General features: G+C 40.9%; 1 protein-coding gene across 5 annotated transcripts in view; it reads right to left on the bottom strand.

Annotated features, from left to right (window-relative positions):
- Nucleotides 1-449: 449 nt before the first annotated feature.
- Nucleotides 450-18447, bottom strand: part of LOC306881479 (cadherin-2-like) — a 76854-nt gene continuing 58856 nt past the window's right edge. For 2 of the 5 annotated variants that reach the window (XM_079435600.1, XM_079435601.1), the window contains exons 15-16: nt 10293-10454; nt 450-2601 (exon numbers count right to left, since the gene is read on the bottom strand). In XM_079435600.1, the coding sequence (XP_079291726.1) occupies nt 2395-2601; nt 10293-10454 (369 nt within the window). In that variant the 3' untranslated portion in view covers nt 450-2394. Of the gene's footprint in view, nt 2602-10292; nt 10455-12517; nt 13283-18447 lie in introns of those variants that run through there. The other 3 variants (XM_079435603.1, XM_079435602.1, XM_079435604.1) reach the window with 3 other exon arrangements.

The following is an 18447-nucleotide window of genomic DNA, read 5'->3' as shown; positions in this document are numbered from 1 at the left end:
ATAAGGCGTGTAATCAGTGCAATCAGCTGTGTGTGTGTGTCATCAGTGCAATGGATGATGGGAATTGTAGTCTGAGGTGACGTGCAACAGTTTGTGTAGTGAAAGAGTCAATGTCAATTTCAGACTACATTTACTACATTTATAGCAGCAATTTTTGAAAGCAGTAATCTGTTTTTTTTAATGTAATTTTAGACCTAATAGGGATTGTTACCATAACTGAGAATACATTTATGTATTCATTAAGTGTGGGCATTAGTACAAAATAAAGCCACCAATTGAAAAATTCTACTCTCTCCCAGGATATAAGTTCATAAAACGTATTCAACCTCCTACAGGGAAAGAAAGGTGATAGAAAGCAGGTCAGGAAAGGCATAAAAGTTTTCAAAATAGCCATTACATTCATACTTCACTGCAACAGTAGGAAGAAAAGGAGATCTGGACACCAGTGTCAACTTGTTTTCCATCATTTTTATGTGAACTGGAATGTGTGGGTGATTGGAGGACCCAAATTAAAATATTCGATGTATCCTGCAAAATGTGAAGGACACGAAATGAAGGTTGCCTTTTAAGGATCCTCCAAATTGAGATGATCTTCAGCAGCGCTTGATGACGAGGCAACCGAGGACTGAATCCTTACAGATATGCACACCTCCGTTTGAGATGCAAACATAATTAAAATGAGAAAACAATCAGTTAAATATGAATTACATCCTAAATTATACTTAGCGTTACTGTGTTTGGAATTGGCTTTATAGTATGCAGAACCACAGAAAGGATTTAAAGCGATGACCAATCAGAGAACTTGCTACTTTTTGGGAAAACTGGAGGATCCTCTGCCTCAGTTTGAACATTAACAATCCATTAAAAACTGAAGTGCATGAAGACCTGAAGGGGTACACGTGTTTTTAGCTTATGTCTGGAACAGCTCCAAACCAGGCTCAGTGGAAATACGTGACTCGAATTTAAACACCCTTCACTGCAGTAGAGAAATGAACAGTAGAGACAGTCAAACACCAACAACTTTTGTTCCTTTTTACACAAATTATGATTCCATGGTCAGAGGATTAATGAGTAAAGGCTTATTTTTGCAAGTTCTCTGCAAAATACTATGTTGTGACCTCAGAACACTTTGACCATAGTGCATTATTTTTTTAACTAATAAAAGTCAAATTTGTATCACATTATCCAGCCCATATGTAAGGATTTATAGCTGGGTAGCTCACCTGATACAGCGTTGCATATTTTGCAGACACATTTTTGAAGACACCGTGCTGTTTCATAAACCTGCATCTGTAATAGAGAAATATATGGATGGATGGATGGATAGCTAATAGCGCCTCTTGAAGATGTATCATCTGAAAAGCGCAGCAAATTATGTATTAATGTATTCCAGGTTTTGCAGAAATATATGCAAAGTCACGTATTTCCAGCGAGCCTGGGTTCTGATTTTTGTAAGAATTTGATTACTTTAATATCAAACTGCAGTATGTAACATCTTTCACAAAACATTGATTTATCCTGGTCTCTTGTCATCATTTCTAGAAAACAATCTGCATATATTTTAAACTAGTAAATAATTACGAGGAAATAAAACTTGGAAATACAAGTGCTGTTAAAATACAGATGCTTGTTGATGTCCTGAGAAGTTCAGAATCAAATCATGCTTAGATAAAGCCTGCATGTTTTCACATACTCCATCAAAGCAAAATGTACACACTCAAGCAAAACTAATTTCCACGTACACATTTAAAAATCCATTCTGACATAAACCTTCCCACTGAACAGAATGCAGCAATTTAGATTGTTTAATGCATAAAGCACATTTTCTTTACTGTGTAGCAACAGCATGTGTACAATGCAACAGTAATTAATGTAGGAAAGTTACAAATGTTTAAGTTATATCTCTTTTTTATTTCAAACTATGTGCATATGTTAAATTGTTGTTGAACAAAATATTTTACTTAGGAATCTAGTGAACTGCATAGTGTACACTTTGTCTGTTCTGTCAGCGAATCTTCACTTTGTGACAAAAATGTGTTAAATAATTTTTTGGAAAAACAGTTTGTAACCAAAAGAGAAAAGCATGATCATTTGTTTCATAGCTGAACACATCCTGAAGTCTCAAATCACTCCTCAAGTCAGTATAATTAAAGCCTTGAACATAAATCAATCAGATCACAAAAATGTACAAAAAGGCACATTAAATCCCTGTGCTTCTATACTGTAAAGTTCAAGTATAGCCGAGCATGTATCATACTCTACAATCTATGTACTATTACTTTAAGCCTTGACATTTAGCCTTGGAAACTTGTGTTTGCTTGTATGATACATATAAACCCCTATCTGCAGCTGTGAAACGAGGAACAAAGCCGTGGCGCTCCTTCTGCTCGTCTTTCACTCGTCTGTTCCGCTATACATGTCAGCTAGTTTGGTGAAGCGAGGACCCCAGTCGTGGAGGTAATCGTAATCCTGGTCTCCATCACTGCTAGATGAGTTGATGGAGCTGAGCGATCCTGCAGTAGATCCGTTACCTTCGTAGTCGAACACTAAGAGGGAGTCGTACGGTGGAGCGCTAGGATCATTATCAGCAGCCCTCAGACCCTGCAAAGACAGTCAGTGTACACATTACACCATCCTTTCATCTAAAACACACAGAAAATGTTCAACTGAGTCCACTAGCAGTGTGTGCTGTAGACTGCGCTTCTGTAGCTGAATGATTTGAATCTGTATTCGGATTAAATCCGGTGCGGGTGGAGTTTAAACTGGAAGTTTGTCAAAACTACACAAAAAGCCCATTTTAAATGTAATCTTATTCCCTTCATAGTTTCCATATAGCAAATACATATAAGTATAAATCAGACAAGTATCTTTTTTATTACAAAAGTTCTGTGAACATTTTATAAACAACCTTCTGATGTTACTTGTGTGGCGGTCAAAAAAATATTTAAATGAAATGAATGTACTATATTTTACTTTGATAATGTTTTTTATTCTTTTTATTATGGGATTTTCTAGTACTTAATGATATTTATAGATCAGTCATGATCCATTTATTACCTGCTAACTACTTGGCTTACCATTCGTTTCCCATATCCAGTCCTTTTTGACTGTGAACAATACAACAATACAACAACCTTTTTTTTCATGACCATTTAACCTTTTCAAATAATGCACCAGAACTGAAGCAGAGGAAGCGTTGAGCAGGAAATGTGTCACGTATGATACGCATGCTGCTGAACATCAGAAACTGCAATGCAGCTATATGATCACGATCACAGAATCAGTCATTTTCAGACAAAGTCAACACTCATTCAGTTTATGCACTCATTATTGCATATTTACAGAGGTGGGTAGTAACGAGTTACATTTACTTCGTTACATTTACTTGAGTAAATTTTTTGAGTAACTAATACTTTTAGAGTATATTTAAAATTGGGTACTTTTACTCTTACTCAAGTACATTTTTAGTGAAAAAACGGTACTTTTACTTAGTTACTGTGGGTGACGCTCCTCTCGTTACTTTATCTTAATGCAATACGTAATAATAAAGACAAAAATGCTTCAATTTATTCCAAACGCGCCGTCTACCTTTCTCTGGGCAACGAGCGATGTCCGTTCGCGAATGATTCATTCTTTTGAGTCAATTCTGTTCGAAGGCTCGATCAACCCAGTTGGCAAACCAGTGAATCGGTTCGCGAATCAGTTTGAATGATTCGTTCAGTTCAACGACTCAGCACGCGCTGAGTCGCTGAAGCGGTTCTCACTCAGATAATAGAAAGTTTAAGAACATCAAGAGCGTTGAAGACGTGCCTTTGGATCTACAGTCAGGTGAAAGCAAATCTGCAAAGGCTATGGTTTGCTAGCTATGAAGATCTTCATTAGATGAACACCGCGTGTGCTGTCGGTTCCACAGGTATAGATTCGTTTACAGTACACAAACCACTATGACATTACCAATTTGTTGTAAATGTACCTTACATTAAATACAATCTAGAATTAATTCATTAAGTTACTAAGCTTTGCTTAGACACAATTAATATTGATATTTTCACAATATTTACGCTTGCAGAAATAAAAGCTACATTTGTTTACATTTTGCGGAACAGACGGAAGAAGATCCATCATATGCATTTATTTCGTTATGTTCAGATGTTCTGTAGCGGTCTTGTGAGGAGATTTCTCTCTTCTCCGTGTTAGAGGTTATATACATACAAAATACATAATTAATAATGAATTAATATACTTAATTAATAACATAATTAATATACTTTAAAATATAATTAATAATTCAGTGATGCAAATCTGAATTTTTATCAGCTGTTACTCCAGTTTTCAGAGTCATATGATCCTTCAGAAATCATTCTAATATATTGATTTATTATCAGTGTTGTTGAAAAAAAAACAGCATATGCTAGTTTGGTATGTTTTGAAGCTGTGATGCTGGTTTATGCTGGTCTTTTGCTGGTTTATGCTGGTCCTTAGCTGGTCATGTGCTGGTCTTAAGCTGGTCAGACCATTTTAGGACCAGCTTGAACCAGCATCCCATGCTTCAAAACATACCTATACCAGCATATGCTGTTTTTTTCAACAGGGTTTTGCTGCTGTTTTTGGAACCTGTGACATTTTGTTCACAATTCTTTTATGAATAGAAAGCTGAAAAGAACAGCATTGATAATAAATCAAGAAATTGGAATGATTTCTGAAGGATTATGTCACACTGAAGACTGGCTTAAAGGCTGATAAAAATTCATTTGCATCACTGAAATAAATTACATTAAAAAAACATCTTTTGAACGGCAGTTGTGTGTGTGTGTGTGTGTGTGTGTGTATAAATTTTATCTAAATATCTATACATCTAAATAAAAATAGACTATATTCAGTATATGATCCTAAGTAACTAGTAGCTAACTACTTGAGTAGTTTTTTTATCTGATACTTTTTTACTCTTACTCAAGTAACTATTCAGACTATTACTTTTACTTTTACTTGAGTAAATATTTCTACAAGTACTTTTACTTTTACTTGAGTACAGTTTTTGGGTACTCTACCCACCTCTGCATATTTAGATATTTATCTAAAATATTGTGCTATTACATCTAATCTGCATCTAACAATGTTGTTTTCCTTTTGTTTATAAGAATTCATCATTTATTTTGTATAAGAATTCATTATTATTTCTGAATAAGGCTTCGGGCACATCCCTACTATCCATGTTTTCAGGGATCATGCATATCCCAGTCACAATACAGAACAGCATTACACACACCAAATAAACTAATAAAAACTAACCTAATATTACTCAACATGTAATTGAAAACAGGTTCTCACATTTTGTTTCCATCAAGTCAAAATTATTTTCTTAGCTAGGGTACATTCAACCTGAGACTCTCCAACAAACCTGCCAGCCTAGCATTGCTGTCCTTAGGTCAGCAGCTAATCATAACTATAGACATTAACAGACTTACATACAACATGTGTGTGAAACAGAACGAGTCTTGTCTCTAAAAGCATTTCTCTAGTCTAATTTTAAAGAATGATTTAGGCAAAAAAAAAATCCATTACATGATTTAAACAGTAATATCTTAGTCTGAACCAAAAGCAATCTTGACAAACTATATATCCTTTGAAAGCTTAAAGACTCTAGTTTTCATATTTGGTGACGGATTTTTTAAATATTTTACAGGGCAACTGTAATTTGTTAATTTGTAAGAAGAGTACTCATCAGTCAGAGAGAGAGTTCTGACCTTTACTTTGAAATAGTGATACATATATAAAATCATGAAAAATCTCCATTCATGTTCATGTCAAGTGTTCAAAAGATAAAATTGATTCTATTTTTTGAGAAAAAAAGGTCTAAAAGTGTTTCGAATATAAAGAAAAAACAATAGGTTCTCAATTTTTGATGCAGTGTGAACTATATTGTACGTCCAGGGTTCTTGTTGCATGTCTTTTATGTGTTTTTTAGAGGATGAATTGAAATCAAATACTGCCATACCACCCTTAATACTTCTGAATGTGATGTCTACGTCATAAATATTGAGAAAAGAATGGAGAAAACATGTTTCAGATCACTCGAACCATATATGGAAATGGAGCCGCCCTCATATGGTTACTAATGGGGTTTGATGGTCATCTAGTGGAAAGGCTTGGTACTACGCCCAAACAAAATTTCACTGAAAGCTAATTTTTTGAGATATCAACCTCAAATTTGGAACACAACTTTTTCAGATTTTTGGTTTTGATTTTCTAGCTGTTTTAGAGTAAAACATGTTATGTAAAATATATATTTTACAAAAAATATAAATATTAAACATTTTACATTTTATATTTTCATAAACTTAAACTTCCATACCTTTTTTGTAATATAAGTTTTAGAACTTTTTTCACCTCTACAATAATCTGCTAAGTGTCTTCTTTAAAACGAGACCAACCTTAAGTATCTGCTCCAAACCATTCAAAATTTATAACAATTTAAGTTGGAAATGTCATTCTCAGGCCTATACTCAAAAAGTGGAACCGACAGTTAACAGGTTAATTCAACCTATCACTGATACGATGAAGTGATCTCCATCTTTTTAGGTCAGGCTTTACATTATGTAACATACTCTGAAAAAAATAAAAAAATCATTTGCTTTAACCACAGACCATGACAAGTTATCAGGTAAATGTATCAAAAATATCAAAAAGCATTTTCACAAGTCTCTTAATCTAAGAGAAACACTAGATAAAATAATTCATATTCACAGAAGCAAATACAGTATTTAAGAACTTATATGCGTTTGTTATTTAGAACGAATTCAAGCATAAATGTCAAGCCTGCGAGGCTGTGCTTACATTTTACTCTGTGCCGCACAGTATTACACTGTATTTTAGATTTTTACACATTTGCCACTGATTCTTGAGACATGGGACAAAACATGTCCAGCAATTGTAACTGCTATTAGGTTTAAAAATGAAAATGTTTTCAATTGTAAACGTTATGGGGATTAATAACGTTTACGCCATGGCAAGATAGCGCCGGTGAGATCGGCTGCCGTCACGACTGCTCCGACCAAACCTTGTCTTCTTTTGTTATTTTTTCGTATTGTAAACTATAAACACCGGTTTCTTTTTGTAAGATGGCCATTCTTACATACGACAGGGCCACTCTTATTTCTATTGGTGCACAATGCACTCACCTTTCGCCGTTTTTGAACCCGGACCCATCCTGGCCGAGCGAGATCCTGAGGAGGAACAAAGGACGCGACCCGTACCGGCGTCCTCGAGGGAAACGAGCCGGCATCATGAACAGGCTGAGGGCACGCGCACACCGCGCTCCCTTACCAAGTGTCCTGCTCGCCAATGTCCAGTCGCTGGATAACAAACTCGATGACCTCAGGGCAAGAGTCAAGTTCCAGAGGGACATTCGGGACTGCAAACTTCTCTGCTTCACCGAGACATGGCTGAACCCAGCGGTACCAGACCACGCCATCCAGCCGGCCGAGTTCTTCTCGGTTTACCGCATGGACAGAACGCTGGACTCGGGAAAGACTAGGGGAGGTGGAGTATGTCTGATGGTGAACAAACACTGGTGCGACAGCGCGAGCATTGTTCCCCTCTCACGCTCCTGCACACCGAATCTTGAACTTCTGACCATCAAATGTCGCCCTTTTTATCTCCCTCTGGAATTTAGCTCGGTCATCGTCAGTGCCGTTTATATTCCACCTCAAGCGGACACGGACACTGCGATATGGGATTTACATGAAACACTACACCTTCACCAGACACAGCACCGGGACGCCGCATTCATTGTTTTGGGAGATTTCAACAGTGCCAACCTTAAGCGTGCACTGCCGAACTTCCATCAGCACATCGGCTGCCCCACCAGGGGCGAAAGGACATTAGATCATTGTTACACCCCATACAAGAACAGCTACAAGGCACAGTCACAACCACCGTTTGGGAAATGGGACCATGCCGCCATCTTCCTCATGCCTGTTTACAAACAGAGGCTGAAACAGGAAGCCCCGGTGCAGAGGGAGGTCCAACGCTGGACGGACCAATCGGTGGCCGCTCTGCAGGACGCACTAGATGACGCAGACTGGGACATGTTCCGGCGCAGCTCTGATGACGTCAGCTTGTTTACGGAAGCGGTTGTGGGATTTATAGAGAAACTAATGGATGATACGGTGCAGAAAACCATCATCAGGACGTTTCCCAACCAGAAGCCGTGGGTGGATAAAACCATCCGCGACGCCCTGAGATCCCGCTCCGCTGCCTACAACACAGGGTTCATCACCGGGAACATGGATGACTACAAGGCTGCATCTTACAGCGCGCGCAGAGCGGTGAAGGAGGCGAAGCAGCACTACGGGAGGAAACTAGAGTCGCAATTCCAACATTCAGGGTCTCGCCAACAATCCTGAAAACTTTCTATTCAGGGACCATAGAAAGTGTATTGACTCAGTGCATCTCAGTGTGGTATGGAAACAGCTCCAATCAGGACTGCAAAGCACTACAGAGAGTTGTGCGCTTAGGTGAGCACATCTCAGGGTCTGCTCTCCCCTCTCTGCAGGACGTCTACCTCAAACGCTGCAAAAATAAAGCTGTCAAAATCATCAAGGACTCAAATCACCTTGGTAACCGTCTATTCACTTTGCTTCCATCTGGTAAGCGCTTCCGTAGCCTGATGGCAAAAACTGAGAGACTTAGGAGGAGCTTCTTCCCCCAGGCCATCAGGCTCCTAAACTCTAACTCTGTGTCATAACATCACTTGACTCCATGTAAATATCACCATATCAATAAGCTATTCATAATTTTTCTCTACCTCATATTGCTGCTATTTAAATACCCTGTGCAACTTTTTTGCACATTCCTCTTTATTACTATTTAAGTCAACAACATACTGACCAGAACATTTATATTTATATTTTTTATATTTTATTTTATTTATTTTTTTCTACTTTTCTTTTTCTTAATATTTGTATTCTATATAATTGCACTGTCCTTGGAGCGGACCTGACCTGCATTTCACTGCTGGTTATACTCTGTATAATTGTGTATGTGACAAATAAAAATCTTGAATCTTGAATAAAAACTTTATAAACAATCACATACTCACCATTTGTTGTTTTTGTTTTAATACAGTAAGTGATAGATTCAGTGTATTTGATAGTTAAAATGACTACAAATTCAGGTTTTCGTCTCCACCATCAGATGTGTCACCTCCGTCAGATGAATATGTTGATAATATTTGATTATGATATTTTATATTTGTTGAGGAATTGTTGGTCACATATGAAAGTGTAATCTGTCTGCTAACGTGAGAATGTGTTTTGAAATGTTATAAACATCTCGAATGCTGTTAAAGACAAGTTAAAGTTATATTACCCCAGTCCAAGGTAAAAAGCACATTTTGTTAAAAAAAGAGAAAAGTTGGGAGGTTGCATCAAAGCATAGCTCAGTAGCTTATTACATATAAGATACATAAATATAGTTTCATTTGTCTGAGTACAAGGTTTTATTTATTTCAATTTTGCACCCTGTTTTGTCCCACTTCTCAAGAATCAGCGTTAACAGTATTATTTTTATTATTATTACTATCAAATAGTGGTTTATCTTACATTGGGGCATTAAATGTTGTCAAGCCTTGTTTAATACACAGTTTTATACGTATAATGTTAATATTGTCTCATCAATTAAAATCATGGGAATAAAAACAATAAGCAATAAATACAATGATCTTACAACATTTTCTTATTTTGCAGACATTTCTCAGCATGTCATGCAGGACTCTAGTATGGGAATAAAGAATAAGTACTGACATGACCTGCTGAAATGCATCAGTGAATTATTAAATGTAAGTTTCACACCTTTTATTTGTAAACTGGCTAGTACTGTACAATAAAAAGTAAGCAAACTTCGAGCACCGCTGTAACTGTAATATTTCACTGTAAGTGACAGACGTCAAATAGCTGGAACATTAAGCATTTATATGATGAATAATTATCAAGATGAAATGTTATTATTGTTGTTAATACAAGTTTTATTATTTTATCTTAATTTCAATTCAAGCTTTTTCGAGCAATAGTATTAAGCATCCCTTTGCGCCACCTGGTGGTGATTTTGCCAAAGAGTTTCACACGTGACTGGGTTGTTTTTACTTTACTGCAAGCATTTTGCTTGACTACCTACTGTATTTATTCCTGGAGGGCCGTAGCCCATATGCAACATTTATCAACACATTAGTACCACCTGCTGTGTATTCATCTTTTAAACAATGATATTTTACAGTATTTTGTTTGATACTTCACCTCGCTAATGAAGTCTCCAATATCTCCAGGATGGGGTGCGGTGGATCTGACGGGGTAATGGGGCTCAGGGTGCAGAGGTCTCTCATCCATCCGACGTATACCGATGCCCTTGAAGCCATCAGCCTCTATATCTGGCTGCTGCAGCTGACTCAGGTCATAATCCTGTTTAGGTGCAGAAACAAGACTAAAAACACTGCTAGCATTTATAAAACTTCTATTGTCATACGCTGATTTTTACAAAGATCTTTTGCTCCTTACTGATGTGTCAAACGCAGCAGTTTTGAGTGAATGTCAATAACAGTAAAATGTTCTTGAATATGAGAGTCATATTTTAACAGGGACTGAGAAACGATTGTCGACCTGTGATAGGTAGTTATTGCCCATTTTGTTTAGTTGGTGTAATTTGCGGGCTGGGACATGTCCCCACCACTTTTTGACAAAAATCGATTCTGTCTGTCCTCACCAATTTTTGTGAAAACCGTTGAAACAATATAGGATACTTAATGCAAAGTAAAATTATTTCCAATCTGTTTCCAGTCATTCTTCATAATTACTTCATTCATGTAACAAAAAATGCACTTGCAACAATAGTGACCGGTGGGATAATACAGTCAATGCTTACAGATGCAGTTGTTAGTGAAGGTTGCACTAAAATGTTGCAATGACAAAATACTGCACTAGATTCAAAGTAAATTTTTATGATATATATTCCAATTTTAAAAGATGTTTACTGTGATCGACCTTAAATCACAATTTTCAAAAACTAATTATGTATTATTTTAAAGGGTTACTAATGACACATCAAGCTAAATACAAGCGAAATATAGGTGTGAACTGAGTCTAAAGTGTTTTGAGCACTTCCAGAGGTAGTTAAAAACACATTGGACCGGATTACGCTCGTAGTGTTGAACTCATGTGGTTGAACGCGTTCGATCAGCCGCTAAACTCTCAGCTGACTTACCTAATTCTTAAACATTACAATGTTCATTTCCTTTCCGTTAACCAACAAAATTAGAATGTTAAATTAGGTTTACATTAAATTACAATGTTAAAGTGTATATTTTGTATATTGAAAATAGATGTTTTTCTTTTCAGTGGTTTAGTTCTGCATGTGTATAAACAGGAGAAAACAGAAAAACAATAAAATGACAGAAATCGGAATAAAATAAATAGACCTACATGAAATATGTTTCAGTTAAATATTTGAAAAATCAAAACAAACGGAAGGAAAAAAGGTCAGTTTAATTTCATTTTTATGGCAGCACAACAAGTTTAAGAAAATATAAATGGCAAAGTGCGTCCTGTTTATTTTCTTGTTTTTACAAAGGCATAGTTTTTGTTTCTTACATTTATGCATTTAGCAGATGCTTTTATCCAAAGCGACTTACATTGCATTCAAGTTACAGTTTTTACATTTTTATCAGCTCTTGCTTTCCCTGGGAATCGAACCCATGACCTTGCTAGCACCATGCTCTACAATTTGAGCTACAGGAAAGCTTATTAAGCTTCTTATTGTGAATATACATAAAAGTAAACCATTTTCAAATGATGTCTTACAGCTATATTTATGACCAAGAATGACAGAATGTTTTCGTTTTTTCCCGCAGTGATTAGGACAATATCCGCGATTGCCCTCGAGCCTTTCTCAGGCACACATCACAGTCCTCTCATTTATAACATTGCCTATGTTGTTTATAATAAATCCAATTATAATTTGTGTTGTATTTTACATTTAGTCATTTAGCAGACGCTTTTATCCAAAGTAACTTACAAATGAGGACAATAGAATCAAAATCAACAAAAGAGCAATGATACACAAGTGCGATAACAAGCCTCAGTTAGCTTTACAGTAAACGAGCAAGTTTTTTTTAAATTACATAATAAAAAGAAAACCAATAGCTAAAATACAAAAAGAATAGAGAAGTTAGTTTTTTTTTTAAGAAAACAAGCAGTTAGTAAATGAATAGTGCAAGACTAAAAGGGACATGTTTTTTTTTTAAAGAATAGAAAGCACTAGAGTTAGAGGGTCAAATAAAGATGGAAGAGATGTGTTTTTAGCTGATTCTTGAAGATGGCTGAGGACGCTGGGATTGAGTTGGGCAGGTCACCAGGAGGGAACAGTTAATGTGAAAGTGATTTTGTGCCTCTCTGGGATGAACAATAAAGCATTGTTCACTTGCAGAACGCAAGCTTCTTGTTATGGAATGACACTCGGACAAAGGAATAAAAGTATAAGAGGTAAGTTTATTGTCAGCAATAGGTGTGGGTGCAGATGAAAGGCGAGTATCCTGAATAATGAAGGGTTTCTTGACTTGAAGAAACTTGTAACCTTGATTCTTGTTTCGCAGGAGATCGTGGGACGGAGATGGAATTAAGCACACACCTCTGACGATGAGCAGGGAGATGATCCACAATGCGATGGAGACTGGAGGGGATGTTGGAGCTAGGAGCAGAAGGTAATTTTGGAGAAGACACAACAGGTAAGTAAACAATGTAGGTATCTCAATGTATCGACAGGATATCATGGAGAGAGTCCACTACGTATAAACGAGATCAGACATTGAGTGAAGTGAGGTGTGTGCTTATAAGTGCTGGTTGATGAGGGAGTTGATAACTTGCAGGTGCGTGTAGTTAAAACTCAGGTGACAGAGTACGTTGTGATTGGGTGAGTGAGCCTGACCGATCTGTGACAGTACCCCCTCCTCCACAGCCCGCTCCTGAGGGCCGAGGACCCTGACGTCGTGGTGGTCTACCTCTCCCTCGGGGTCCTGGACGATCTGGATGGTTAAAGTGAAAGTAATCCAGTAGCGTGGGATCGAGGATGTCATTTCTGGGGACCCATGACCGTTCCTCTGGTCCATAACCTTCCCAGTCCACAAGATACTCTAAGAGACCACCACGGCGCCGGGAGTCCAGAATCTCGTGGACCGTGTAGATGGCACCTTCCTCCTGGATTACCGGGAGAGGGGGTTCCACTGTCGGGCCCGGCTCTGTGGAAACAGAAACAGGAGGGTGATATGGTTTGATTAGTGAGACATGGAAGGAAGGGTGAATTTTGTAATGTGAGGGAAGTTGGAGTTGATATGTGACTGGGTTGATCTGCTTGGTGATGGTAAAGGGACCAACGTATCTGGGACTAAGTTTCTTGCAGGGCAGGCGCACCCTGATGTCCCGGGTGGACAGCCAGACCTTCTGACCAGGTTGGTATGTGGGAGTTTCAGCCCTACGAAGGTCTGCAGTCATTTTGGTTCTGTGCACTGCCCATTGCAGCTGATGGTGTGCTGCATCCCAGACCCTCTTGCTCTCTCGGAACCAGTAATCGATAGATGGTACCTCAGACGGTTCCCTCGACAAGGGGAACAGGGGAGGCTGGTAACCGAGGACGCACTGGAAAGGAGTGAGTCCAGTGGATTGTTGATGAAGCGATTTCTGTGCGTACTCGGCCCAGCTTAGAAATTGGTTCCAAGAGTCCTGGTGGCTATGGCAGAAGGTTCGCAGGAATTGTCCGATTTCCTGAATCTTCCTTTCCATCTGCCCATTTGACTAACACCTAGGAGCGAGAAGGCCTTCCAGACTCTGGATACAAAGTGGGCCGCGGTCTGAAATAATGTCTTATGGAATTCCATAGTATCTGAAGATGTGGTTAAACATGATCTCAGCGGTCTCCATAGCTGTGGACAGGCCCTTGAGTGGGAGAAGTCAACAGGACTTTGAGAATCGATCAATGACTTCAAGGATACATGCGTTATCATCCGAGGCTGGCAGATCTGTGATGAAATCAACTCCTAGGTGTGACCAGGGGCAATTGGGGATGGGCAGCAGAAGGAGCTTGCTGGATGGAAGATGGCACGGACTCTTGGAGATGGCACAGTCGGAACAGCCTTGGACGAACCTTCTCCCATCCCTAGCCATATTAGGCCACCAGAAGCAGTCCTTTAGCAGCGAGAGGGTGCCGTTGGCCCCTGGGTGGCCAGTGCCCAGCGATATGCGAGTAGAGTGAATCAGAGGGGTGCGTTGTGCTCTGGGGACATACTGCAACCCCTGTGGACAGCCCGGCAGAGTGGCTCTGGAGGCATTGGAGGGAGAAGCTGGGCTGGAGGTCCATTGGATGGGATTGACGAAGATCTTCTTGGGAATGATGTATCCGGTTCCTCACTGACCTCTTCAGGAGCTTGCAGGCGAGACAGCGCATCCGCTTTAACAAAGCGCATCCAGGTTAATTCGCTTGGCATGTCGCAAGTATTGGAGATTCTTGTGGTCAGCGAGTACGATGAATGGGTGTTGAGCACCCTCCAGCCAATGCCTCCACTCCTCTAGGGCTAACTTCATAGCCAGGAGTTCTCTGTTGCCGATGCACTCGTGCACATCGGATGGATAGCTGTATGATTTCCAGATCATAGGAGTCATCGTAGGCTGTGAGTTGGAGCCGCAACCTTGGCTCGAGTCCTTGTCGGTAAGTAGTGAGGAGCAAGCGCTCATTCCAGCCGCTGGCCGCTGCAAGGGTTCTAAATTTCAGAGCATAATCATTAACAGGAAGGGAGCCTTGTCGGAGATGATAGAGTTGTTCACTGACAGTGGTGTCACGTGCCGGTCTGCCAAACACTTCTCTGAAATGAGCAACAAAATTATCAAAGGAAAGGGTAACAGTACCAGCTTGTGCCCAAAAGTTTTTTGACCATTGTAGTGCACGCCCCTTCAATAGGGAAATCAGAAATGCAATCTTGGCTTTTTCGGTTGGATACAGCTGCGGTTGTATCTCTAGGACCAGCGAGCATTGAAGCAGGAATCCGTTGCACTCCTCCGCCGAGCCAGAGAAGGGCGCTGGTTTGGCAATGGGACTGAAAATTACCGGAGGAGAAGGAATGATGTTGTTGGTGTCCGGAGGTACGGGTGATGGTGGAACTGGTGGTGGAGTGAGAACCCGCTGGAGGGCATCCACGATCTCCTGGAATGGGTCGGGTGCACTCATAATGCTGACTCCTTTGTAGGTCCAATCTTCTGTTACGGAATGACACTCGGACAAACGAATAAAAGTATAACAGGTAAGTTATAAAAGTATAACAGGTGCGGGTACAGATGAAAGGTGAGTATACTGAATAATGAAGGGTTTCTTGACTTGAAGAAGCTTGTAACCTTGATTCTTGTTTCGCAGAAGATCGTGGGACGGAGATGGAAGTAAGCACACACCTCTGGTGATGAGCAGGGAGATGATCCACAATGCGATGGAGACTGGAGGGGATGTTGGAGCTAGGAGCAGAAGGTAACTCTGGAGAAGACACAACAGGTAAGTAACCAAAGTAGGTATCTCAATGTATCGGCAGGATATCATGGAGAGAGTCCACTACGTATAAACGTGATCAGACATTGAGTGAAGTGAGGTGTGTGCTTATAAGTGCTGGTTGATGAAGGAGTTGATGAATTGCAGGTGCGTGTAGTTAATACTCAGGTGACGGAGTGCATTGTGATTGGGTGAGTGAGCCTGACCGATCTGTGACACTTCTAGAGGCACATAAGTCTGAAGAACTGAATTTAGGTAAAGGGGTGCAGAGCCAGTGCTGGTTTTGTAGGCAAACATTAATGCCTTGAATTTTACACGAGCAGGTATTAGTAGCCAGTGCAAACTGATGAACAGAGGTGTGACATTCATTTTATAATTGTATATAAAAAAATTTTTTTTACTAAAACTTTTATTGCTACTTATATTTTCTGATTTTCATCTTATTCTATTCTGAATACCGGTAAAATATCTCTCAGTGCAATTTGACTGATATGTGTAGCAGAATTTTTAAAACTTTTAAAAATAGCTTTGGAAAAAAAATGCATTTGGCTCAGAGGCCTATGTGAATTGTGCGAGCTTATTTCACAACATTAGATCAAAAGATTAAACTAAGTACATTGGCCCAAAGACCCTCCCCTCAAAAGAAATCAGGACAGAAGTGGTGGAAATTGAACAGAAGAGACAGATTAAAACAGCAGGTGTGAACGGGAACGTGTCTCCCTCATATACTTGAGATCCAACTGACCAAAACCCATCTTAATACCAGGTGTTAACAGGGCAACGCGATCTCTTACATCAAGTTTACGCTTTGATTGTTATAATCAGAGGATTCGCAAGTGTGCAGATCTCAGCACTGACCAAAACGAAGTGATTTCTAACTTTAACATCTCTGAATGGCCACACTCTTCACTGAGCGCTCACACAGACACGGGAGTGTTTGAAAGCCACGTCTATCAGAGGATCAAACATTTGAGCCGGGGACCTCTGGTTGAGCTGACACGGAATGACCCAGCAGTACTTTCCAATATTGCTTTGAAATGAATGTTAAGTAGAAACGGCGTGAAATCAGAAATTGTGAAGCCTTAAATGGAGTACTGTTATCAGTCCAGACACATGGGTTAGCGGCAGGCATTAATTAGTGATTCACTAAAACTGGGCTAATGCTTTTTGGCCCACTTGGCCACCGAGATCTGCTTTACAAAGGGCTTGTGTTCTTCCCTACATGACACCTACACCTCTCACAGCACTTTCAAGAAAGAAAAGCTATTGCTGACTGAAAAATCATCACATCTGTTACAAAATGTAATATGATGATTTGTAATATGAAGCATGAGTTTTGTGATCCTACGATGCTGTGAACGCTGCTCACGTAGTCAGTCACTGTCACGGTTTAGTTTACTTTCAGTTCTGTTTTGACCTTATTTGGTAGTTCCTGTTCTGGTTTAGTTAATTAGTAATCATCGTCTAGTCCTGTCACCTGTCTTCAGTTAATTATCTTGTTTGCTTGTTTGTTCCCGGTTTCTTTAAATAGTCCTGAGTTCTATCCTGTGGTTGTCAGCTCTTGAGTTACTTCAATGTATTTACGTGTTCGATGCTATTTAATAAAGAAGAAGCCTTTCTGTTAAACTCCTGGATCGTGTACTTGTCTCTACAACACCATATACTATAACAGAAGAGCTGACCTTAACTGAAGATGAGGAGGCGGCTGGTTTTGGTTCCTCACGGGGGAGGTTCGGGGATGTTCCGCGAACTTCCTCCGCTCGTGGTGAGGATGATGCCGCCGCCCACGATGTTTCCGCCGTCCAGGGCGATGATGGTTCCGCCCGCGGCGAAGACAGTTCCGCCGACAGAAAACGCAGGGCTACTGGATGAGGCTCTGCCCCCGGAGTTCTCGGCTCCCGTACTCTCTGCAGTGCCTGCTCCTCGCCAGTGCCCTCCAGTGCCTGCGCCTCGCAAGTGCCCTCCAGTGCCTGCGCCTCGCAAGTGCCCTCCAGTGCCTGCGCCTCGCAAGTGCCCTCCAGTGCCTGCGCCTCGCAAGTGCCCTCCAGTGCCCTCCAGTGCCTGCGCCTCGCAAGTGCCCTCCAGTGCCTGCTCCTCGCAAGTACCCTCCTTCTTCTCTGCTGGTGCCGCCCAGCTCTCCTGCGTCTTTGCTGGTTCCGCCCAGCTCTCCTGCGTCTTTGCTGGTTCCGCCCAGCTCTCCTGCGTCTTTGCTGGTTCCGCCCAGCTCTCCTGCGTCTTTGCTGGTTCCGCCCAGCTCTCCTGCGTCTTTGCTGGTTCCGCCCAGCTCTCCTGCGTCTTCGCTGGTTCCGCCCAGCTCTCCTGCGTCTTCGCTGGTTCCACCCAGCTCTCCTGCATCCCCGCTGGTCCCGTACGGATCCGCGCACCCAGAGTACACCCGAGAAGTCGCACTTCCAGAGCACCCCCGAGAATTCGCGTTGTCAGAGCGCCGCCAAGAGTCTGCGCTGCAAGAGCGCCCTCCTGCGTCTCCGCTGGTCCCGTCCAGCTCTCCTGCGTCTCCGCTGGTCCCGTCCAGCTCCGCGCCTCCCGAGCGCCCTCAAGTATCCGCGCTGCAAGAGCACCCCCAAGTATCCGCGCTGCAAGAGCGCCCCCAAGTATCCACGCTGCAAGAGCGCCCCCAAGTATCTACGCTGCAAGAGCGCCCTCAAGTGTCCGCGCTTCGAGCGCCCCCTACAGCTTGCTCATCCAGGGCATTCCCCAGAGCTCGCTCCTCCAGAGCGCTCCCTAGAATCCGCTCCTCCAGAGCGCCCTCCAGTGTCCGCTCCTCCTGAGCGCCCCACAGAACCCGCATCTCCAGTTTGGCCCCTTGAAGGGAACATTCCCAAATAAATTTTTTGGGGGGCTATATACCCCTGGCCT

This window comes from Barbus barbus (genome assembly GCF_936440315.1).
Source record: "Barbus barbus genome assembly, chromosome: 15".
NCBI classification, from domain to species: domain Eukaryota; kingdom Metazoa; phylum Chordata; class Actinopteri; order Cypriniformes; family Cyprinidae; genus Barbus; species Barbus barbus.
Note: the sequence above shows the minus strand (reverse complement) of the source record. Positions and strands in the feature narration are given on the sequence as shown.